At 50.3% G+C, this 25,926-nt stretch overlaps 1 protein-coding gene across 10 annotated transcripts in view; it reads left to right on the forward strand.

Moving 5' to 3' along the window:
- LOC122548536 (retinoic acid receptor RXR-alpha-A) overlaps nucleotides 1–25,926 on the forward strand; it is a 106,557-nt gene that overhangs the window by 52,529 nt on the left and 28,102 nt on the right. For 6 of the 10 annotated variants that reach the window (XM_087998134.1, XM_087998138.1, XM_087998135.1 and 3 more), the window contains one exon: nucleotides 11,519–11,784. The exons of 2 other annotated variants lie outside the window; for them this stretch is intronic. In XM_087998134.1, coding sequence (XP_087854260.1) covers nucleotides 11,545–11,784 — 240 coding nt within the window. In that variant the 5' untranslated portion in view covers nucleotides 11,519–11,544. Of the gene's footprint in view, nucleotides 1–11,334; nucleotides 11,358–11,518; nucleotides 11,785–25,926 lie in introns of those variants that run through there. 2 more of the 10 variants (XM_087998137.1, XM_087998142.1) reach the window with 2 other exon arrangements.

Consider the following 25,926-nt stretch of genomic DNA (forward strand, 5'->3'; position numbering starts at 1 on the left):
GTGAGGCAGCATCCAAGGAGCAGGAAAATCGACATTTCGGGCAAAAGCCCTTCATCAGGAATGAAGAAGTGGTAAATAATAGTAGTGCCATGCAAATATCAAGCCCTTACTGATGAAGGGCTTTTGCCTGAAACGTTGATTTTCCTGCTTCTCGGATGCTGCCTGACCTGCTGTGCTTTTCCAGCACCACTCTAATCTAGACTCTGGTTTTCAGCATCTGCAGCCCTTGTTTTTACCATGTATCAAGCAATGACCATCTCCAGCAAGAGAGAATCTAACCATCACCCCATGACACTCAATGGCAGTACCATCACTGAGTCCCCCACCGACAACATCCTGGAGATTACCATTGACCAGAAACTGAACTGGAATTGCTGTATAAGCACTGTGGTTGGAAGCTGGGAGTCTTGTGGTGAGTAACTCCATTCCTGTTCCCTCATAGCCTGTTCACCATCTAAAAGACACAGTCAGGAGTGTGATGGAAGACTCCCAATTTGCCTGGAAGAGTACAACTCCAACAAGACACTCAACACGATCCAGGACAAAGCAGCCCTCTTGATAGGTCCTTCATCTTGCATCTTCAACATTCAATCTCTCCACCCAAATGCAGTCACAGCACTGTGTACCGTTTCCATGATACACTGCAATAACTCATCAATAACTGCTGAGATAGAAACTTCCAAAGCCACAACCACTACCACCTGGAAAGACAAGGGCAGAATGTGTGTGGGAAACCTACAGTCTGTGAATCTTGTCGGGATCACACACCATCCTGCCATGAGACCTTCTCACCCTTCCATGCTGTCTGTGTCAAAATCCCACAGGAGTATGGGCTTGGCTACACCACATGAACTGCAGAGGTTCAAGATAACAGCTTCATACCGCCACATTGTGCAGTTAGGGAGAGGCAAGAAACTCTGGCCTAATCCAATCATGTGAACAAATTAAAAATGACCAGACTCTACTGGCTTGCTCAGTCATTTCTGAAGGCCGTAAGAGTCAGTCACATCAGCATCAGTCTGGGGTCACATGTCAGACAGACTAAGTAAGGACATTTACAGTAGGAGCAGGATAGGACCATTGGCTCCTCAAACTTGCTCTGTAATAAGATAATTCAATAAGATTGTATTGGTCTGTCTGCTTTAAATTGCCATTCGCATTTCACCCTGATTAATCTTTGGTCCTTCTGCTTTGCAAGAATCTCCCGAGAATGGCCTTAAAGATATTTGATGGTCCTGCTCCCACCACCCTTGAAGTCGAGTGTTCCAGAGTATCTCAACCCTCTCAGAAAAATCTCTTACCTCATCTTTGTTTGAAAAGGGTCACTCCTAATTATAAAAGTGTGCCCTAGTTTATTCCCTCCAGACTGATCTCAAAACTCTGTAACCTTGGACTCGGCTCTATCCTCTAACTGGACCCTGAGCCACAGACTGCAATCAGTGAAGATAGACAACAGCACCCCCTGCATGATAACACTCAACACTGGAGTCCCCCAAGGATACATCCTCAGCCCCCTGCTTTAACCAAGACTGTGTTGCCAAATTCTGAACAAATGGTATCGATAAATCTGCTGATGATGCAATTGTGGTAGGATGGATATCTGACAATGACCAGTTAAAACACAGAAGGGAGATAGAGAGTGACGTGATGCATTGAGAACAACCACTCTCTCAACGTTGGAAACACTAAAAAACTGATCACTGACCTTTAGTTAGCAAACACGCCCCCAGCTACATCAACAGCACTGAGGTTGAGATGGTGAAGATGGTCAACTTCCTCAGATCATAACCGACAGTCTGTGCTAGTCTTCCCATGTAGTTACAATGGTCAAGAATGCCTCTTCTTCCTCAGGCAGCTTAGGAAATTTGGCACGTCCATAAGGACCCTCACCAGCTTCTGCAGACGCACCAATGAAAGCGTACTTGGAGAAAGTGAGGGCTGCAGATGCTGGAAATTAGAGTTGAGAATATGGTGCTGGAAAAGCACAGCAGGTCAGGCAGCATCCAAGGAGCAAGAAAATCAACATTTCGGGCAAGAGCCCTTCATCAGGAATTGAAAGCATGCTGTCCAGTGCATAATGGCCTGGTACACGAACTGCTTTGCCCAGGATCGTAGGAAGCTACAGAGAGTGGTGTGCACAGCCCAGACCATCAGGGAAGCAAACCTCCCATCTGTGGACTTCGTTTACATGGCTCACTTCCATGGAAAGGCTGCCAACACATCAAAGACCCTTCGCAGTCTAGTAATGATCTCCTACAATCTCTTCTGTAAAGCAGAAGGTGCAGAACCTAGAACAGATGTACCAGCAGGGAGAGAGACAGCTTCTTCCCAGCTGTTATTAGACCATTGAATAGACTCATAATGCTGATCTTGCAAACGTTTATCTCTCTTGTACGCCCTGTGCAATGGTACCTGTATTCCTCTGTCTAAATTGTTTGATCCGTACATCCTTGTTTCTTATAAACTCATAAACAAAGCTTTTTGCTGGACTTCGATACATGTGATAATAAATAAATCAATAGTTCTGGCCTGACCCACAAGATGAAACATAAAAGTTGTCCATCTTTGGTAGGCCGTTTAGGATCTTATGCAGTTCTCTGAGGGAAGTGAAGCTGTGTGATTCCATACACACAGGACTGTAGAAGCTGGGTCATTCACATTGTCTTGTGATAGGTCTACTTCTAATCAGTAAGGACGTTGAAGGTTATGGGGAAAATGCAGGAATGTGGAGTTGAAGACAATCACATCAACCATAATCGTATTTTAATCGCAGTGCAGACTCAATTGGCTGAATGGCCTACTTCTCCTGTTATGTCTGATGGTGTTTTGCCCTGTCTGAGGGAGTGCTGCATTGTTGGAGGCTCAGTGCTGAGGGAGCACTGCACTGTCGTAGGGTCAGCACTGAGGGAGTGGACACTGTCGTAGGGTCAGTGCTGAGGGAGCATTGCTCTGTCGTTGCGTCAGTGCTGAGGGAGTGCCACGTTGTCGGAAGGTCAGGGCTGAGGGAGTGCCACGTTGTCGGAGGGTCAGGGCTGAGGGAGTGCCGCGTTGTCGGAGGGTCAGGGCTGAGGGAGTGCCGCGTTGTCGGAGGGTCAGGGCTGAGGGAGTGCCGCGTTGTCGGAGGGTCAGTGCTGAGGGAGCGCCGCACTGTCGGAGGGTCAGTGCTGAGGGAGCGCCGCACTGTCGGAGGGTCAGTGCTGAGGGAGTGCCGCACTGTCGGAGGGTCAGTGCTGAGGGAGTGCCGCACTGTCGGAGGGTCAGTGCTGAGGGAGTGCCGCGTTGTCGGAGGGTCAGTGCTGAGGGAGTGCCGCGTTGTCGGAGGGTCAGTGCTGAGGGAGCGCCGCACTGTCGGAGGGTCAGTGCTGAGGGAGCGCCGCGTTGTCGGAGGGTCAGTGCTGAGGGAGTGCCGCGTTGTCGGAGGGTCAGGGCTGAGGGAGTGCCGCGTTGTCGGAGGGTCAGGGCTGAGGGAGTGCCGCGTTGTCGGAGGGTCAGCGCTGAGGGAGTGCCGCGTTGTCGGAGGGTCAGGGATGAGGGAGTGCCGAGATGTCGGAGGGTCAGCGCTGAGGGAGTGCCGCGTTGTCGGAGGGTCAGGGCTGAGGGAGTGCCGCGCTGTCGGAGGGTCAGTGCTGAGGGAGTGCTGCGCTGTCGGAGGGTCAGCACTGAGGGAGTGGACACTGTCGTAGGGTCAGTGCTGAGGGAGCATTGCTCTGTCGTAGGGTCAGTGCTGAGGGAGTGCCACGTTGTCGGAGGGTCAGTGCTGAGGGAGTGCCGCGTTGTCGGAGGGTCAGTGCTGAGGGAGTGCCGCGTTGTCGGAGGGTCAGTGCTGAAGGAGTGCCGCACTGTCGGAGGGTCAGGGCTGAGGGAGCGCCGCGTTGTCGGAGGGTCAGGGCTGAGGGAGTGCCGCGTTGTCGGAGAGTCAGTGCTGAGGGAGTGCTGCACTGTCGGAGGATCAGTGCTGAGGGAGTGCTGCACTGTCGGAGGGTCAGTGCTGAGGGAGTGCCGCACTGTCGGAGGGTCAGTGCTGAGGGAGTGCCGCACTGTCGGAGGGTCAGTGCTGAGGGAGCGCCGCACTGTCGGAGGGTCAGTGCTGAGGGAGTGCCGCGTTGTCGGAGAGTCAGTGCTGAGGGAGTGCCGCGTTGTCGGAGGGTCAGTGCTGAGGGAATGCTGCACTGTCGGAGGGTCAGTGCTGAGGGAGTGCTGCACTGTCGGAGGGTCAGTGCTGAGGGAGTGCCGCACTGTCAGAAGGTCAGTGCTGAGGGAGTGCCGCGCTGTCGGAGGGTCAGTGCTGAGGGAGTGCCGCGTTGTCGGAGGGTCAGTGCTGAGGGAGTGCCGCGTTGTCGGAGGGTCAGTGCTGAGGGAGTGCCGCACTGTCGGAGGGTCAGGGCTGAGGGAGTGCCGCGTTGTCGGAGGGTCAGTGCTGAGGGAGTGCCACGTTGTCGGAGGGTCAGGGATGAGGGAGTGGGCACTGTCGGAGGGTCAGGGCTGAGGGAGTGCCGCGTTGTCGGAGGGTCAGTGCTGAGGGAGTGCCGCACTGTCGGAGGGTCAGGGCTGAGGGAGTGCCGCGTTGTCGGAGGGTCAGGGCTGAGGGAGTGCCACGTTGTCGGAGGGTCAGTGCTGAGGGAGTGCCGCGTTGTCGGAGGGTCAGTGCTGAGGGAGTGCCACACTGTCGGAGGGTCAGTGCTGAGGGAGTGCCGCACTGTCGGAGGGTCAGTGCTGAGGGAGAGTTCTGCCATGTGAAACACGCCATCTTTTGTTGGGAGAGGACTAGCAGCTGTGGTGTCTCCCTGGTGACCTGATTGGTAATTATTTCTTAACCAAAAGAGCAAATTATAATTGGCTTGTTGAATTATTTGTTGGGGTCTTGTGCAGACATTATTTGCGGTGTTTTCTACGATACAATAATGACAACAGCACTTACATGATTGGTGATGTGCTTTGGGACACGGCATGTTTGTGAAAAGGGCTTCAAGAGCCTTTCTGACCGACAGTGTTCAAGATGGACAGTGGTTCCTTTCTAACGAGGCTGGGAGGTCGAGAGTCTTGAGTTGAACTGGAGAGCTGTGAACTCTTGACCCGGCACCAGGGACTGAATAAATCGGGGTGGGGGTGATGTTAATATGTGCTCTCCTCTGCTCGGCGGTTATGGGATATTGCAGTGAAACAAGCCTTGCTCAGAATCTGTATTTGGGTTACGGTGAAGCTTGACAGGAAAGAACACAGCCGAAACCCAGGGCAGGATGGCTTTGGAGAGCTGGGTAAGCAGTCAGCCTGCCAGAGCCCAGCTCAGGGTTGAAAGGCTGTTACGTTCATGTCCCAGTCCGCAACCTTCATTCCCCTCCCTTCCCTTCTCTCACCATCCTCTCCCCTCCCCCTCTCTCCATCACCCCTTCTCTTGTCCCCTTGCTTTTCTCCTCTCCTACCCTCCCCCTCGCCTGCCCTGCCACACCCTCTTTCCCTCATCTCCTCTGGCAGTTGAAGAAACTTTGCATAGCTGCCAGACTGCAATTGAAATGATAGGCCACATTTATTCAAATGATCTGCGGTTATTCTGATTCTTTCCACATTGAGCTTTCTGATCATGAAGTTTTGCATTAAAATATTGTTACAAATTTAATTATCTAATTAAGCAGGATCCATGGAGTTTCAAATCGATGATATTCAGTTTGAGAGAACCTAATTGGGCATCTGATTCAGGTTTTTGAAGTCTCTACTAATTGTATTGAAGTTATCCTGTTCACACTTCAGGCAGTAAACAAGGGACAGGATTCCAGGGAGAGCTTCCACACACTGCCAGGGCAGCCACTGTGCTCTGGTGTTGGCTGTTCCCTTCACTGGCTGAGTAGTTCCATTTTACCAGAGTACCTGATCCAAGGACAGCCTTGAACAAAAGTTTAACTTGTGAAGCTTTTACCTCAAGCATACTTATAACACCTTGAATATATCGAGCACCTTTCATGATGTGAAATGCCCCAAGGTACTTCCTGGTGTGAACATCAGATGGTAGATAATTAAAACCAGAGGTTGAGATGGAGCTAGATTTGGAGAAATGTAGGTGTTTTCAGTGAGTTGACAAGTTGGAGGGGATTGCAGTACGAGGGCAGGTAATACATATTTAAAATGTATTAATTCAGGGGATGTGAGCGTCATTGGGTGGGAGAAGGTGGTGTCAATCTGCCTTCTTTAAGTAATGCAGGTCATGTGCTGTAGGTACATCGCAGTTCTTGCCCCAGTGCCAGTGAAATAATAGTGATATATATTCTAAGTCAGAATGGTGAGTGGTTTGGAGGGGAACTTGCAGGTTGTGGTGTTTCCATGTATCTGTTGTTCCTGTTCTTCAGGTGATACAGATGTGGAACTGAAAGGTGCTGTCTGAGGAGCTTTGTTGAATCTCTGCTATGAATCTTGCAGCTGGTACACACAGTTGCGGATGAGCATTGGTGGTGTAAGGAGTATTAAAGGTGGTGGAAGTGGTGCCAATCAAGTTGGCTGCTTTGTCCCGGATAACGTTGAGCATTGTTTGAGCTGTACTAATTCAGGCATCTGGAGAATACTCCATCACACTCTTGACATGTGCCTTGTAGCTGGTGGGCAGGCTTTGGGAGTCAGCAGGTGAGTTACCCACGACAGACTTGCCCAGCCTCTGCATGTAGTATTTATGATTGAATGAGTTCAATTTCTGTCAGTAATAACTCGCAGTGTATTGATAGTGGAGAATACAGTAAGGATAATGTCTTTCAATGTCAAGGGACAATTGTTAGTTTTTTTTCTCTTGTAGCAATAAATATGAAATTGTGTTCCTGGTTTTTAAGTCACTTCCTGAGCTCACCCCTCCCTATCTGTATAGCCTCATGCAGCTCCTCCAATTCTGACCTGTTGAGAATACTGTATCCAGTTTAGTCACTGCATTCTTGAAGCTGTGACTTCAGCTGCTGAGAGCCTGAACTTTAGAATTATTCATTCAACCCCCTCTGCCTCTGTTTAGATGCTCAGCATCAGTTTGTATCTGAGAACAATTTTGAGGGGAACCTGGGGCTATGAAAACTGGATGTTAAAGATGTTATTGTAAGCACAAGATGTTTTTGTTGATTCAATTTTGAGCTTGGTTGTGATGCTTCATAAAGTTCGCTAGCTTGGAAACTTATTGGATGCCATCACAACTGGTTCCTGATATTGAGTACAGAAAGCATTGTTGTTTGTGGAGTCTGTAGTTGCAGCTAATTTCAGAACAAAATGTAAATGTTTCATCTGTAGTCTGTACTTCGATTCAAAACATTCCCTTCAGCAAGCTCTGCGATTGAGCTGGAGAGGAAGACAGGAAACATTAACCTGAAATAAAATGCAGCCGCCTTACTCTGGAACTGCTCCACACTGACAGACATAGTGAGGATGACCACCTCTGTGTCTGTTTCCAATCCCACCACATTTGCTACTTCAATGTTTATTGGCATCTGGTCTGATCTCGAGGCACTGAGCCAGTTATTAAATGTTAGTTTTGCAGATTTCATCACCACTCCCAGATGGGCTTGGAGATTACTTGGATAATGCAGGATTTGAGGAGATGCCTTTAGGCTTGTCGAGAATCTATCGAACTCATCAGAACCTGAATTGTTGGTTTCCCTCAAGACTTTAATCTTCCTGTCAGCTGTGGTTGTGCAGAGCAGAGGACGACAGGTTTTACAAAGCTCCTCTTGTCGTCTTGCTTTATTCTGGGAAGGATTAGGCTGGGTTGGGCTTTCTCACTTGAAACTCAGTGGCAGCTTTCTGAGGGTTGGCGGTGCACTAATATTCTTGCACAGTCAGTTGATTTGACAGTTTTGTTGGACATGTTTCCCCACCTCCCCTCACCTAACCCCCCCACCCTTATTCCCGGTGGTCCTGTGCTGCGGCACTGCCAAGTTTATGTCAACACTCGCTCTCTTGTTTCTTTGCTGATGGCTGGTATCGTGGGCGGTTTGGGAGCCTGTCTGGAGCTCTGTAATCTGATATTCCCAGCCTCTCTGCTGGAGGTTACTGTAATCTCCTCAAACGGATTGTTTTGTGGCACATTGAACACTTCAAAATAGGCAGAAAAATTCCATCGGATATTCTGGCCCAGGCTGCAATGTGTGGAATCTAATGCCTGTCTGACACATGAAATTGGAGACAAAAGTAAATTTCAGTTTTCTTATTGTGCAGAAAGATTCATCCTTTATTGTTGCTTCTTCATAGGTATCTAGAGCATCATATGGGAACAGAGTGGATTTCTGGGAGAGTCTGGACTGGGAGAGCATTGGGTAACTGTAACCGAGTTAGAGGGTATTGTGAGATCAGTGATTGAATGTTGTTGATAATCATCCTGTTTCCCTCTATGTAGTTTCATGAACGTGAGCACTTCTGTGTGTGTGTGTTGGGGTGGGGATGTAACAGAGTAGCCAGGTGGACTTAGGGGGCTCTATCGGGAGAACAGGTCTTTGTGTGAGGGAGAAAGTGAGGACTGCAGATGCTGGAGATCAGAGTCAAGAGTGAGGTGCTGGAAAAGCACAGCAGGTTAGGCAGTACCCAAGGAGCAGGAGAATCCACGTTTCGGGCAAAAGCCCTTCATCAGGAACCTGCTCCTCGGATGCTGCCTGGCTTGCTGTGCATTTCCAGCACCACACTCTTGACTTTGTGTGAGGGAGATGGTAACTGCTGCTGGTTGGTGAACATGGCCTTTCATTTGCCTGGTTTGTGATTGCATTGACTTCCTGCTCTTCAATGAGGTTGCTGTAAATCAGCCATTTAAATATGAAATAGATAAGAAATAGTAGGAGGAAGCCATTCAAGCAGCGAGACCAGAGAGTTTTTCAGAAAGTTTAAGGCTGAGTTTCAGCATCAGATCCACTCTCCAACCTGACTCTTTTAGCCACTGATTCCCCCTCAGACCAGAAATCAAGCAATCTCAGCCATGAATAAAATCCTCCATAATAACTATATTTATGAAGTAAAGTTACGATTTCCATGTATCAAATGCAGTGGTCAATAATGCACAGAGCAAGCACCCATAGAGACATGTAAAGATGAGATCGCCTGTTGTAACGTTGTTGATAAAGGCTACAGTGAAAAACACCCTGCGACTGAAAATGCGGTTCAAAGATATCAGTGTAGCCCCGTGTCCGTACTGACCCTGTGACAGTGTAGCCCCGTGTCCGTACTGACCCTGTGACAGTGTAGCCCCGTGTCCGTACTGACCCTGTGACAGTGTAGCCCCGTGTCCGTACTGACCCTGTGACAGTGTAGCCCCGTGTCCGTACTGACCCTGTGACAGTGTAGCTCCGTGTCCGTACTGACCCAGTGACAGTGTAGCCCCGTGCCCGTACTGACCCTGTGACAGTGTAGCCCCGTGCCCGTACTGACCCTGTGACAGTGTAGCCCCGTGTCCGTACTGACCCTGTGACAGTGTAGCCCCGTGTCCGTACTGACCCTGTGACAGTGTAGCCCCGTGTCCGTACTGACCCTGTGACAGTGTAGCCCCGTGTCCGTACTGACCCAGTGACAGTGTAGCCCCGTGTCCGTACTGACCCTGTGACAGTGTAGCCCCGTGTCCGTACTGACCCTGTGACAGTGTAGCCCCGTGCCCGTACTGACCCTGTGACCGTGTAGCCCCGTGTCCGTACTGACCCTGTGACCGTGTAGCCCCGTGTCCGTACTGACCCTGTGACAGTGTAGCCCCGTGTCCGTACTGACCCTGTGACAGTGTAGCCCCGTGTCCGTACTGACCCTGTGACAGTGTAGCCCCGTGTCCGTACTGACCCTGTGACAGTGTAGCCCCGTGTCCGTACTGACCCTGTGACAGTGTAGCCCCGTGTCCGTACTGACCCTGTGACAGTGTAGCCCCGTGTCCGTACTGACCCTGTGACAGTGTAGCCCCGTGTCCGTACTGACCCTGTGACAGTGTAGCCCCGTGCCCGTACTGACCCTGTGACAGTGTAGCCCCGTGTCCGTACTGACCCTGTGACAGTGTAGCCCCGTGCCCGTACTGACCCTGTGACAGTGTAGCCCCGTGTCCGTACTGACCCTGTGACAGTGTAGCCCCGTGTCCGTACTGACCCTGTGACAGTGTAGCCCCGTGTCCGTACTGACCCTGTGACAGTGTAGCCCCGTGTCCGTACTGACCCTGTGACAGTGTAGCCCCGTGTCCGTACTGACCCTGTGACAGTGTAGCCCCGTGTCCGTACTGACCCTGTGACAGTGTAGCCCCGTGTCCGTACTGACCCAGTGACAGTGTAGCCCCGTGTCCGTACTGACCCTGTGACAGTGTAGCCCCGTGTCCGTACTGACCCTGTGACCGTGTAGCCCAGTGCCCGTACTGACCCTGTGACAGTGTAGCCCCGTGCCCGTACTGACCCTGTGACAGTGTAGCCCCGTGTCCGTACTGACCCTGTGACAGTGTAGCCCCGTGTCCGTACTGACCCTGTGACAGTGTAGCCCCGTGTCCGTACTGACCCTGTGACAGTGTAGCCCCGTGCCCGTACTGACCCTGTGACAGTGTAGCCCCGTGTCCGTACTGACCCTGTGACAGTGTAGCCCCGTGTCCGTACTGACCCTGTGACAGTGTAGCCCCGTGCCCGTACTGACCCTGTGACAGTGTAGCCCCGTGTCCGTACTGACCCTGTGACAGTGTAGCCCCGTGTCCGTACTGACCCTGTGACAGTGTGGCCCCGTGCCCGTACTGACCCTGTGACAGTGTAGCCCCGTGTCCGTACTGACCCTGTGACAGTGTAGCCCCGTGTCCGTACTGACCCTGTGACAGTGTAGCCCCGTGTCCGTACTGACCCTGTGACAGTGTAGCCCCGTGTCCGTACTGACCCTGTGACAGTGTAGCCCCGTGTCCGTACTGACCCTGTGACAGTGTAGCCCCGTGTCCGTACTGACCCTGTGACAGTGTAGCCCCGTGCCCGTACTGACCCTGTGACAGTGTAGCCCCGTGCCCGTACTGACCCTGTGACAGTGTAGCCCCGTGCCCGTACTGACCCTGTGACCGTGTAGCCCCGTGTCCGTACTGACCCAGTGACAGTGCTCACTTGCAGAGTTTATATATGCTGTATGACTGTGTATGGAAATGGTCTGTCCCACACCTGCTGCGCTTTTCCAGCAATACATTTTCAGCTCTGATCTCCAGCATCTGCAGCCCTCACTTTCTCCTCAGAGATTTTACCCTTCATTTGAAGGCTGGGTTTCTGAACAGATTTAAATCATCCTGCAATCCCATTGTTGTGCTCATTTCTGTGTCACTCTCTCTTAAAGGGCCATTTTCTCCACTTGTTCAGGCTTGGCTGTCATGCTTTTGACAGTTGGATATCCTGACACAACTCTGTTGTCTGTAACTCCCAAATTACGAGGTAGTGTTATCTTTTAATATATCTTGTCCTTTTTTTGATAGGATGTTGATCAGTATCTCTCAGTGTGACTCCATCCTGTATTAATGGATATTGAACTGGATAACAAAGATAATGTTATGCTTTAGTTCAGCAGTTTAAAATTTGACTTCTTCTTTTCTCAGACTCTGATTCCTGAACGAGTGTTTCAATGAATTGTGATTCAGACGGAGCAGCGATGAATGCACCTTCTCTTCACCCCCAGATGATGGGCTCTGGGGTTAGCCCCACCATCAGTTCCCCTGGACAGCTACATTCACCAATAAGCACTTTGAACTCTCCAGTGAATGGACTGAGCTCTCCCTTCTCAGTTATCAGCTCACCACTGGGACCTCACACAATATCCATCCCTTCATCTCACAGTATGGGCTACGGAGGGCAGAGTCCGCAGGTACGTCTGTGAACAGCTTCCTTCCTCAGTCTCCAGCCAGTGGAGGTGTAACTCATGTGAGCACAATAACTTCATTGGCAATGCTTCTACCTGAGGGACTGAGTACCATAATGATATTGCCAAAACAACTAGAGGTGGTGTTGAAGTGATTTGAATGCAGCAAGAGTGTGCTGTCTGAAAGCAAGTAAATACTCACTTACAATGAGAATTAGGGAAGAGATTGTGGCTGCACCTTGTTCTCAGGCTGGGAAGCTGATTGTGGTCGTTCCCTCCTCTCCATGCTCAAGGTGTGATCAGGACGGTGGGGGACATTGCCAATGTGCCTGTGCTGGCACTTTACAGAGTAGTAGTAGTTGCAAGCGTGGGATATTTTTTGTTTAAATCTTGCACAGTGTTTTGCTGTAAATCACCAGAACCCTGTAACTGGATGGAAATTAGAAACTCCATCTTTGTAAAGGTTTTGCTAATTTAAAAACCAAAACCAAGTTTTGTAACATCATTACAATACGATGGTGAAACAGTGACAGGATGTACGTGTTGGGAAAGTCCTGAGAGGACTTTCCTGACTGGGTATGAGTGCGTGAAATGAACATTACACCCTTGCCCGACGTAGCTGCAAGTGTGTCATTTCCTGATCCAAAAGTACCATGGTCTATTTCATTTAACATGGTTTCAGAACATGCAGGAAATACTTGGCAGAGGCGCCTCCTATCTAAGGTTACACCCTCCTCCCTGGTTCCAACGAAACTTCCTCCTCCTGTAGTAATGGTTGCTGCCATATTATGTTGATGAGAAGAGTCAGACTTCCATATATACATAATTGACGCGGGCGAAGCCAGTACTTGGCCCAGTTTAACACCCTGATCAGTACTGGTGGGGACAGGTCTGTCACTGTATAACACTGGGGTGCAGTACTGGTGAGGACAGGTCTGTCACTGTATAACACTGGGGTGCAGTACTGGTGAGGACAGGTCTGTCACTGTATTACACTGGGGTACAGTACCGGTGGGGACAGGTCTGTCACTGTATAACACTGGGGTGCAGTACTGGTGGGGACAGGTCTGTCACTGTATAACACTGGGGTGCAGTACTGGTGAGGACAGGTCTGTCACTGTATAACACTGGGGTGCAGTACTGGTGAGGACAGGTCTGTCACTGTATTACACTGGGGTACAGTACCGGTGGGGACAGGTCTGTCACTGTATAACACTGGGGTGCAGTACTGGTGGGGACAGGTCTGTCACTGTATAACACTGGGGTGCAGTACTGGTGAGGACAGGTCTGTCACTGTATAACACTGGGGTACAGTACTGGTGGGGACAGGTCTGTCACTGTATAACACTGGGGTGCAGTACTGGTGGGGACAGGTCTGTCTCTGTATAACACTGGGGTACAGTACTGGTGGGGACAGGTCTGTCTCTGTATAACACTGGGGTACAGTACCGGTGGGGACAGGTCTGTCACTGTATAACACTGGGGTACAGTACTGGTGGGGACAGGTCTGTCACTGTATAACACTGGGGTGCAGTACTGGTGGGGACAGGTCTGTCACTGTATAACACTGGGGTACAGTACCGGTGGGGACAGGTCTGTCACTGTATAACACTGGGGTACAGTACTGGTGAGGACAGGTCTGTCACTGTATAACACTGGGGTGCAGTACTGGTGGGGACAGGTCTGTCACTGTATAACACTGGGGTGCAGTACTGGTGGGGACAGGTCTGTCACTGTATAACACTGGGGTACAGTACTGGTGAGGACAGGTCTGTCACTGTATAACACTGGGGTGCAGTACTGGTGGGGACAGGTCTGTCTCTGTATAACACTGGGGTACAGTACTGGTGGGGACAGGTCTGTCACTGTATAACACTGGGGTGCAGTACTGGTGGGGACAGGTCTGTCACTGTATAACACTGGGGTACAGTACTGGTGGGGACAGGTCTGTCACTGTATAACACTGGGGTGCAGTACTGGTGGGGACAGGTCTGTCACTGTATAACACTGGGGTGCAGTACTGGTGGGGACAGGTCTGTCACTGTATAACACTGGGGTGCAGTACTGGTGAGGACAGGTCTGTCACTATAATACTGGGGTGCAGTACTGGTGGGGACAGTTCTGTCACTGTATAATACTGGGGTGCAGTACTGGTGAGGACAGGTCTGTCAGTGTGTAACACTGGGGTGCAGTACTGGTGGGGATAGGTCTGTCACTGTATAACACTGGGGTGCAGTACTGGTGGGGACAGGTCTGTTACTGTATAACACTGGTACAATGCTGGTGGGGACAGGTCTGTTACTGTATAACACTGGTACAATACTGGTGGGGACAGGTCTGTTACTGTATAACACTGGTACAATACTGGTGGGGACAGGTCTGTTACTGTATAACACCGGTACAATACTGGTGAGGACATGTCAGTCACTGTATAACACTGGAGTACAGTACTATTGGGGACAGGTCTGTCACTGTGTAACACTGGGGTGCAGTACTGGTGGGGACAGGTCTGTCACTGTATAACACTGGGGTGCAGTACTGGTGGGGACAGGTCTGTCACTGTATAACACTGGGGTGCAGTACTGGTGAGGACAGGTCTGTCACTGTATAACACTGGGGTGCAGTACTGGTGGGGACAGGTCTGTCCCTGTATAACACTGGGGTGCAGTACTGGTGGGGACAGGTCTGTCACTGTATAACACTGGGGTGCAGTACTGGTGAGGACAGGTCTGTCACTGTATAACACTGGGGTACAGTAGTGGTAGGAACAGGTCTGTCACTGTATAATACTGGGGTGCAGTACTGGTGGGGACAGGTCTGTCCCTGTATAACACTGGGGTACAGTACTGGTGGGGACAGGTCTGTCACTGTATAACACTGGGGTGCAGTACTGGTGGGGACAGGTCTGTCACTGTATAACACTGGGGTGCAGTACTGGTGGGGACAGGTCTGTCACTGTATAACACTGGGGTGCAGTACTGGTGGGGACAGGTCTGTCACTGTATAACACTGGGGTGCAGTACTGGTGAGGACAGGTCTGTCACTGTATAACACTGGGGTGCAGTACTGGTGAGGACAGGTCTGTCACTATAATACTGGGGTGCAGTACTGGTGGGGACAGTTCTGTCACTGTATAATACTGGGGTGCAGTACTGGTGAGGACAGGTCTGTCAGTGTGTAACACTGGGGTGCAGTACTGGTGGGGATAGGTCTGTCACTGTATAACACTGGGGTGCAGTACTGGTGGGGACAGGTCTGTTACTGTATAACACTGGTACAATGCTGGTGGGGACAGGTCTGTTACTGTATAACACTGGTACAATACTGGTGGGGACAGGTCTGTTACTGTATAACACTGGTACAATACTGGTGGGGACAGGTCTGTTACTGTATAACACCGGTACAATACTGGTGAGGACATGTCAGTCACTGTATAACACTGGAGTACAGTACTGTTGGGGACAGGTCTGTCACTGTGTAACACTGGGGTGCAGTACTGGTGGGGACAGGTCTGTCACTGTATAACACTGGGGTGCAGTACTGGTGGGGACAGGTCTGTCACTGTATAACACTGGGGTGCAGTACTGGTGGGGACAGGTCTGTTACTGTATAACACTGGTACAATACTGGTGGGGACAGGTCTGTTACTGTATAACACCGGTACAATACTGGTGAGGACATGTCAGTCACTGTATAACACTGGAGTACAGTACTGGTGGGGACAGGTCTGTCACTGTGTAACACTGGGGTGCAGTACTGGTGGGGACAGGTCTGTCACTGTATAACACTGGGGTGCAGTACTGGTGGGGACAGGTCTGTCACTGTATAACACTGGGGTGCAGTACTGGTGGGGACAGGTCTGTCACTGTATAACACTGGGGTACAGTAGTGGTAGGAACAGGTCTGTCACTGTATAATACTGGGGTGCAGTACTGGTGGGGACAGGTCTGTCCCTGTATAACACTGGGGTACAGTACTGGTGGGGACAGGTCTGTCACTGTATAACACTGGGGTGCAGTACTGGTGGGGACAGGTCTGTCACTGTATAACACTGGGGTGCAGTACTGGTGGGGACAGGTCTGTCACTGTATAACACTGGGGTGCAGTACTGGTGGGGACAGGTCTGTCACTGTATAACACTGGGGTGCAGTACTGGTGAGGACAGGTCTGTCACTGTATAACACTGGGGTGCAGTACTGGTGAGGACAGGTCTGTCACTATAATACTGGGGTGCAGTACTGGTGGGGACAGTTCTGTCACTGTATAATACTGGGGTGCAGTACTGGTGAGGACAGGTCTGTCAGTGTGTAACACTGGGGTGCAGTACTGGTGGGGATAGGTCTGTCACTGTATAACACTGGGGTGCAGTACTGGTGGGGACAGGTCTGTTACTGTATAACACTGGTACAATGCTGGTGGGGACAGGTCTGTTACTGTATAACACTGGTACAATACTGGTGGGGACAGGTCTGTTACTGTATAACACTGGTACAATACTGGTGGGGACAGGTCTGTTACTGTATAACACCGGTACAATACTGGTGAGGACATGTCAGTCACTGTATAACACTGGAGTACAGTACTGTTGGGGACAGGTCTGTCACTGTGTAACACTGGGGTGCAGTACTGGTGGGGACAGGTCTGTCACTGTATAACACTGGGGTGCAGTACTGGTGGGGACAGGTCTGTCACTGTATAACACTGGGGTGCAGTACTGGTGGGGACAGGTCTGTTACTGTATAACACTGGTACAATACTGGTGGGGACAGGTCTGTTACTGTATAACACCGGTACAATACTGGTGAGGACATGTCAGTCACTGTATAACACTGGAGTACAGTACTGGTGGGGACAGGTCTGTCACTGTGTAACACTGGGGTGCAGTACTGGTGGGGACAGGTCTGTCACTGTATAACACTGGGGTGCAGTACTGGTGGGGACAGGTCTGTCACTGTATAACACTGGGGTGCAGTACTGGTGAGGACAGGTCTGTCACTGTATAACACTGGGGTACAGTACTGGTGGGGACAGGTCTGTCACTGTATAACACTGGGGTGCAGTACTGGTGGGGACAGGTCTGTCACTGTATAACACTGGGGTACAGTACTGGTGGGGACAGGTCTGTCACTGTATAACACTGGGGTACAGTACTGGTGAGGACAGGTCTGTCCCTGTATAACACTGGGGTGCAGTACTGTTGGGGACACGTCTGTCACTATAATACTGGGGTGCAGTACTGGTGGGGACAGGGCTGTCACTGTATAATACTGGGGTGCAGTACTGGTGGGGACAGGTCTGTCTCTGTATAACACTGGGGTACAGTACTGGTGGGGACAGGTCTGTCACTGTATAACACTGGGGTGCAGTACTGGTGGGGACAGGTCTGTCACTGTATAACACTGGGGTGCAGTACTGGTGGGGACAGGTCTGTCACTGTATAACACTGGGGTGCAGTACTGGTGAGGACAGGTCTGTCACTATAATACTGGGGTGCAGTACTGGTGGGGACTGTTCTGTCACTGTATAATACTGGGGTGCAGTACTGGTGAGGACAGGTCTGTCAGTGTGTAACACTGGGGTGCAGTACTGGTGGGGATAGGTCTGTCACTGTATAACACTGGGGTGCAGTACTGGTGGGGACAGGTCTGTTACTGTATAACACTGGTACAATGCTGGTGGGGACAGGTCTGTTACTGTATAACACTGGTACAATACTGGTGGGGACAGGTCTGTTACTGTATAACACTGGTACAATACTGGTGGGGACAGGTCTGTTACTGTATAACACCGGTACAATACTGGTGAGGACATGTCAGTCACTGTATAACACTGGAGTACAGTACTGGTGGGGACAGGTCTGTCACTGTGTAACACTGGGGTGCAGTACTGGTGGGGACAGGTCTGTCACTGTATAACACTGGGGTGCAGTACTGGTGGGGACAGGTCTGTCACTGTATAATACTGGGGTGCAGTACTGGTGAGGACAGGTCTGTCACTGTATAACACTGGGGTGCAGTACTGGTGGGGACAGGTCTGTCCCTGTATAACACTGGGGTGCAGTACTGGTGGGGACAGGTCTGTCACTGTATAACACTGGGGTGCAGTACTGGTGAGGACAGGTCTGTCACTGTATAACACTGGGGTACAGTAGTGGTAGGAACAGGTCTGTCACTGTATAATACTGGGGTGCAGTACTGGTGGGGACAGGTCTGTCCCTGTATAACACTGGGGTACAGTACTGGTGGGGACAGGTCTGTCACTGTATAACACTGGGGTGCAGTACTGGTGGGGACAGGTCTGTCACTGTATAACACTGGGGTGCAGTACTGGTGGGGACAGGTCTGTCACTGTATAACACTGGGGTGCAGTACTGGTGAGGACAGGTCTGTCACTGTATAACACTGGGGTGCAGTACTGGTGAGGACAGGTCTGTCACTATAATACTGGGGTGCAGTACTGGTGGGGACAGTTCTGTCACTGTATAATACTGGGGTGCAGTACTGGTGAGGACAGGTCTGTCAGTGTGTAACACTGGGGTGCAGTACTGGTGGGGATAGGTCTGTCACTGTATAACACTGGGGTGCAGTACTGGTGGGGACAGGTCTGTTACTGTATAACACTGGTACAATGCTGGTGGGGACAGGTCTGTTACTGTATAACACTGGTACAATACTGGTGGGGACAGGTCTGTTACTGTATAACACTGGTACAATACTGGTGGGGACAGGTCTGTTACTGTATAACACTGGTACAATACTGGTGGGGACAGGTCTGTTACTGTATAACACCGGTACAATACTGGTGAGGACATGTCAGTCACTGTATAACACTGGAGTACAGTACTGGTGGGGACAGGTCTGTCACTGTGTAACACTGGGGTGCAGTACTGGTGGGGACAGGTCTGTCACTGTATAACACTGGGGTGCAGTACTGGTGGGGACAGGTCTGTCACTGTATAACACTGGGGTGCAGTACTGGTGAGGACAGGTCTGTCACTGTATAACACTGGGGTGCAGTACTGGTGGGGACAGGTCTGTCCCTGTATAACACTGGGGTGCAGTACTGGTGGGGACAGGTCTGTCACTGTATAACACTGGGGTGCAGTACTGGTGAGGACAGGTCTGTCACTGTATAACACTGGGGTACAGTAGTGGTAGGAACAGGTCTGTCACTGTATAATACTGGGGTGCAGTACTGGTGGGGACAGGTCTGTCACTGTATAACACTGGGGTGCAGTACTGGTGGGGACAGGTCTGTCACTGTATAACACTGGGGTGCAGTACTGGTGGGGACAAGTCTGTCACTGTATAATACTGGGGTGCAGTACTGGTGGGGACAGGTCTGTCACTGTATAATACTGGGGTGCAGTACTGGTGGGGACAGGTCTGTCACTGTATAATACTGGAGTACAGTACTGGTGGGGACAGGTCTGTCACTGTGTAACATTGCGGTGCAGTACTGGTGGGACAGGTCTGTCACTGTGTAACACTGGGGTGCAGTACTGGTGGGGACAGGTCTGTTACTGTATAACACTGGTACAATACTGGTGGGGACAGGTCTGTTACTGTATAACACTGGTACAATACTGGTGGGGACAGGTCAGTCACTGTATAACACTGGGGTACAGTACTGGTGGGGACAGGTCTGTCACTGTGTAACACTGGGGTGCAGTACTGGTGAGGACAGGTCAGTCACTGTATAACACTGGAGTACAGTACTGGTGGGGACAGGTCTGTCACTGTGTAACACTGGGGTGCAGTACTGGTGGGGACAGGTCTGTTACTGTATAACACTGGGGTACAGTACTGGTGGGGACAGGTCTGTCACTGTATAACACTGGGGTACAGTACCGGTGGGGACAGGTCTCTCACGGTATAACACTGGGGTACAGTACTGGTGAGGACAGGTCTGTCACTGTATAACACTGGGGTACAGTACTGGTGGGACAGGTCTGTCAGTGTATAACACTGGGGTACAGTACTGGTGGGGACAGGTCTGTCAGTGTGTAACACTGGGGTACAGTACTGTTGAGGACAGGTCTGTCAGTGTGTAACACTGGGGTACAGTACCGGTGAGGACAGGTCTGTCCCTGTATAACACTGGGGTACAGTACTGGTGGGGACAGGTCTGTCTCTGTGTCACACTGGGGTACAGTACCGGTGAGGACAGGTCTGTCCCTGTATAACACTGGGGTACAGTACTTGTGGGGACAGGTCTGTCCCTGTATAACACTGGGGTACAGTACTTGTGGGGACAGGTCTGTCAGTGTGTAACACTGGGGTACAGTACTTGTGGGGACAGGTCTGTCAGTGTGTAACACTGGGGTACAGTACTGGTGGGGACAGGTCTGTCTCTGTGTAACACTGGGGTACAGTACTGGTGGGGACAGGTCTGTCAGTTTATAACACTGGGGTACAGTACTGGTGGGGACAGGTCTGTCAGTGTATAACACTGGGGTACAGTACTGGTGGGGACAGGTCTGTCACTGTATAACACTGGGGTACAGTACTGGTGGGGACAGGTCTGTCAGTGTATTACACTGGGGTACAGTTCTGGTGGGGACAGGTCTGTCTCTGTATAACACTGGGGTGCAGTACTGGTGGGGACAGGTCTGTCTCTGTATAACACTGGGGTGCAGTACTGGTGGGGACAGGTCTGTCTCTGTATAACACTGGGGTGCAGTACTGGTGGGGACAGGTCTGTCTCTGTATAACACTGGGGTACAGTAGTGGTGGGGACAGGTCTGTCCCTGTGTAACACTGGGGTACAGTAGTGGTGGGGACAGGTCTGTCCTGTAATAACCCTTGGTTACAGTACTGTATTCCGGTGTTGTACAGAGCCAGCTCCTATTTTCTGTGTTTTTGCTGTGCCATGATAGCCTTTAATAACCAGTGCCAGTCCTCCTTTTTGGCAGTGTGCGAGAATACAGGGCAGTATATATTCAGTTTAGCAGATGATTTACCATTTAGAGGACAATGGTCTGTGATAATTGGCAGAGTTCGGGAATGCCTGTAAAGAGATTTCTCAGCCAGTGAGTTACTGTAATCTGGAATGCGCTGCCTTAAAGGACTACAGAGGCAGTAACAATATGATCTTTCAAAAGATAATTAAATATATACTTTCACTGGAAATGTTTACACAGTTGTGCACAGTAAGTATGCATATAAGTTAATTGTTCTTTCCAAGAGGTGTTGCAGACATGATGGGCCAAATGGCTTCCTCTTCCAGAAGATTGTATGTGATAGGATGCTGTCTCGTTGAGACAAGGTCATTGTATTTATATTTAGTCTAACCCACCCTGAATTCTTGACTAACTCAGTGATTTCCTCTACACTCTGAATATTTTGTTGCCCTCTCGATGACATTCCCCAGCTGATGGATTCTTTTGTTTGTTTTGCATATTCTACTGAACTGCTTAAACTCTTTTATTTAGTTTAATTTTTGAACAAATTGACACTGTGACGTGAATGTATGTTAAAGCCAGTGACACAAACATATCTGATAGATCCTCATGATGGTGTTGGACTGCGTACATCTCTGTGTGATTGCATGTTTTTTATATCTTAACTTGTTCAAACAATATGGAAATAATTGTGTTGCTCGTGGTTTGTTGCTCTCTGATCATCTCTAGACAGCTGAAGACAAAGTGTTGCCTGGCCTCATTGACAGAGCTGAGGAGAGTGGGTGCCCTCAGTATCTTCACTGACCCAAGCTGCAGTGACGGTGTGCCCAGGTGTCTGGTTGCAATAGGCAACCTTCTGTAAGTTTGTGGAGCAGTCTGTTCCTACACTCGAACTTGCAGAAACTCTGCAACTCCCTTCCCCCTGTGCCTAAACAGGCAAGCTAGGAATACTGCGTCTGCGGTGTACCAGAGGCTGGGGAACTATGGACAAGAATCTCTTCCTTTCTCCTCCCCTGTTATTGCCTCAGTCCCTGGGCTCTCGAACTGTTACATTCAGAATGGCAGTCAGAAGGCTATGTGTGGAAGCTTGCATAAGGTCAGCAGGATAAACACAGATTGGTCCTTGTGCCAAGAACACCATTCACTGTGGCCGATTCAGACAGCTCCCTTATGGATTTCATTAGCTGCCTTCCTGTATGCCTGCGAGGTAGGAGCCTGTACTTGCATGGGCCTCCTGCTAATCATCAGGAAGATGAATTGGCTGGCGTCACCCAGTGTCTCCTCCCAGGCAGGCCTGGCCTAAACTTCCTGTTTCTTGGTGAGTTTATTGCCTGCAGGTGTTGCATACTTGCTGCTCAATCCCAGCTCTCAAAACTGTGTGCACTGCATTTAATGGTGTCTGCAATGCCACAGTGCTCACTGGCCTCAGTAACTTAGAGAGTTTGAGTAAATTTCAGTACTTTTTTTACCTTTATTCACCCAAACATCTGAATTCTGAAAGTATCTGTAGGGAAAAAGAGGAGTTAATGTTTCGAGTCAGCGTTAATTCTGTTTCTCTCTCCAAATATGCTGCCAGACCTGCTGAGTTTCTCAAGTAATTTGTGTTTTTGTTTGATGTTTAGCTGTTCTTTGTTTTATGTCATTGTACCTTCAAAGTATGAATTTCAGCAATAAATTAATACTGAGTGTTTGCTTGAATTCCCTTGGAGCTGTGGAGTGTTTTTCTTGTTCCAGAAGATATAACTGAATATAATTCTCAGCCTCTGGCTCTAGGAGCAATGAGCAGTTCTGTATCTGTCTCAAAAGCCTGACTTACTTTCTAAAATACTGATAGAATACATAGGAGGCAGATCTGATCCTGTATAACACTGGGTACAGTACTGGTGGGGACAGGTCTATCAGTGTATAACATTGGGGCACAGTACTGGTGGGGACAGGTCTGCCAGTGTATAACACTGGGTACAGTACTGGTGGGGACAGGTCTGCCAGTGTATAACACTGGGATACAGTACTGGTGGGGATAGGTCTGTCACTGTATAACACAGGGACAGTACTGATGGGGACAGGTCTGTCAGTGTATAACACTGGGATACAGTACTGGTGGGGACAGGTCTGTCACTGTATAACACTGGGGTACAGTACTGGTGGGGACAGGTCTGTCAGTGTATAACACTGGGGTACAGTACTGGTGGGGACAGGTCTATCAGTGTATAACACGGGGACAGTACTGGTGGGGACAGGTCTATCAGTGTATTACACTGGGGCACAGTACTGGTGGGGATAGGTCTGTCACTGTATAACACTGGGATACAGTACTGGTGGGGACAGGTCTGTCACTGTATAACACGAGTTCAGTACTGGTGGGGACAGGTCTGTCATTGTATAACACTGGGGTACAGGTCTGTCGTATAACACTGCGGGACAGTACTGGTGGGGACAGGTCTGTCGTTGTATAACACTGGGATACAGTACTGGTGGGGACAGGTCTGTCACTGTATAACACGAGTTCAGTACTGGTGGGGACAGGTCTGTCATTGTATAACACTGGGGTACAGGTCTGTCGTATAACACTGCGGGACAGTACTGGTGGGGACAGGTCTGTCGTTGTATAACACTGGGGGACAGTAGTGGTGGGGACAGGTGTGTCGTTGTATAACGCTGGGGGACAGTACCAGTGGGGACAGGTCTGTCACTGTATAACACTGGGGTACAGTACTGGTGGGGACAGGTCTGTCTCTGTATAACGCTGGGGGACAGTACCAGTGGGGACAGGTCTGTCACTGTATAACACTGGGGTACAGTACTGGTGGGGACAGGTCTGTCTCTGTATAACACTGGGGTACAGTACTGGTGGGGACAGGTCTGTCACTGTATAACACTGGGATACAGTACTGGTGGGGACAGGTCTGTCACTGTATAACACTGGGGTACAGTACTGGTGGGGACAGGTCTGTCTCTGTATAACACTGGGGTACAGTACTGGTGGGGACAGGTCTGTCACTGTATAACACTGGGATACAGTACTGGTGGGGACAGGTCTGTCACTGTATAACACTGGGGTACAGTACCAGTGGGGACAGGTCTGTCACTGTATAACCCTGGGGTACAGTACTGGTGTGGACAGGTCTGTCACTGTATAACACTGGGGTACAGTACTGGTGGGGACAGGTCTGTCGTTGTATAACGCTGGGGGACAGTACTGGTGGGGACAGGTCTGTCGTTGTATAACGCTGGGGGACAGTACTGGTGGGGACAGGTCTGTCGTTGTATAACGCTGGGGGACAGTACTGGTGGGGACAGTCTCAGCTTGTGCTGTATCTGTCCTGTCACTTTGCAGTGTGATCCTGATCTGTGACTATCTCAGGTTGAGTCATGTTCTCTGACTTACCTCACCTGTAATCCATGGGAAAACCAATTTGCTTTTTCTTGATGTGCATCAGATTACAATCCATCTTGCAAGATCGCCACCACAGCCCTGTAATGGTTTCAGAAATGTGGCTATTGATGAATTGAATTTATTGTCACGTGTACCGAGGCACAGTGATAAGCTTTGATCTGCTTGTCCACACCTTCTATTTCCTAGTTCATTTCTCTTTCATTTGCTGGCACTTGTCAACACAATATCTGATAAGGCACAAAGCACATCTGACTCAGTCGGTTGGTGTAGATTGCTGATGGCGAGGGTGTCACACGAAGTAGATCATTCAGCTCCTCAAACCTGCTCCACTATTCAGTACAACCGTGGCTGATCTGGTCGTGTTTCACTTCCACAATCCCATCCATCCCCAACCATCCCTGAACAGGCCATTCAGTCCCACGAGGCTGTTCTACCATTAAATGAGATTATGTCTGAACTGGGGCTCAATGCGATATTCCTGCCTTTGGCCCATATCCTTTAATACCTTTGCTTAACAAAAAGCTATCTATCTCAGATTTCAAATTAACAACTAATGCAGCATGCATGGCTCTCCCACCCTTTGTGTGGAGAAGTGCTTCCTCATACTTCTCCTGAACTAACTGGCCTTAATTCTCAGAATCTGCCCCCTGATTCTAGATTCCTCTACCAATAGAAATAGTTTATCTGTCCTGACTTTTCCTGTTAATATCTTGAAGACTTTGATCAGATCACTCCTTAACATCCTAAATTCTCAAGAAAACTGACCTAATTTGTATAATCTCTCCTCACAATCAACCCTTGAATTCCAGGTATCATACACTACTGACTCCCACAGCTACCTGGACTATACCTGCTCCCACCCTACCTTCTGTAAAAATGCCATCCCTTATTCCCAATTCCTCCGTCTCCACCGCATCTGTTCCCAAGATGACCAATTCCACCTCAAAGTCCCAGATGGCCTCCTTCCTTGATAGCAACTTCCCTTCCCATGTGGTCGATGATGCCCTCCAGCGTATCTCCTCCACTACACACACCACTGCCTTTGAACCCCGTCCCTCCCAACACAACAAGGACAGAACCCCCCCCCCCCGGTCCTTACCAACATCCGCATACAACACATCATCCTTCTCCAATTCTGCCACCTACAAACGGGACCCACCACCAGAGATATATTTCCCTCCCCACCCCTATCAGCATTCTGAAAAGACCATTCCTTCCGCGACTCCCTCATCAGGTCCACACCCCCCCATCAGCCCACGCCCCACACCTGGCACCTTTCCCTGCCACTGCAGGAAGTTGAAAATCTGTACCCATACAACTCCCCTCACCTCCGTCCAAGGCCCCAAGGGATCCTTCCACATCTGTCAGAAATTCACCTGCACCTCTCCCAATGTCATCTACTGCATCTGTTGCACCCGGTGTGGTCTCTTCTACATTGGGGAGACAGGACGCCTTCTTGCGGATCGTTTCAGAGAACATCTCTGGGACACCTGCACCCACCAACCCCACTGCCCCGCGACTGAACACTTCAACTCTCCCTCTCACTCCGTCAAGGACATATAGGTCCTAGGCCGCCTCCACCTCCAAACCATTACTACGCAACACCTGGAGGAGGAACCCCTCATATTCTGCCTTGGGACCCTGCAACCACCCGGGATAAATGTGCATTTCAACAGTTTCCTCATTTTCCCCTCCCTCCACATTATCCCAGTCCCAAGCCTCCAACTTGGCACCGTCCTCCAGACCTGTCCATCACTTCCCACCCCCGGCCTATCACCTTCTCCCTCACCTTCATCCACCTATCACTTTCTCAGCTACCTCCCCCCCACACCCTGCCCCCTCCCAATTA

Source organism: Chiloscyllium plagiosum, unplaced genomic scaffold (genome assembly GCF_037043375.1).
Source record: "Chiloscyllium plagiosum isolate Xiang-an unplaced genomic scaffold, Cpla_swu_hap1 HiC_scaffold_21, whole genome shotgun sequence".
NCBI lineage: Eukaryota > Metazoa > Chordata > Chondrichthyes > Orectolobiformes > Hemiscylliidae > Chiloscyllium > Chiloscyllium plagiosum.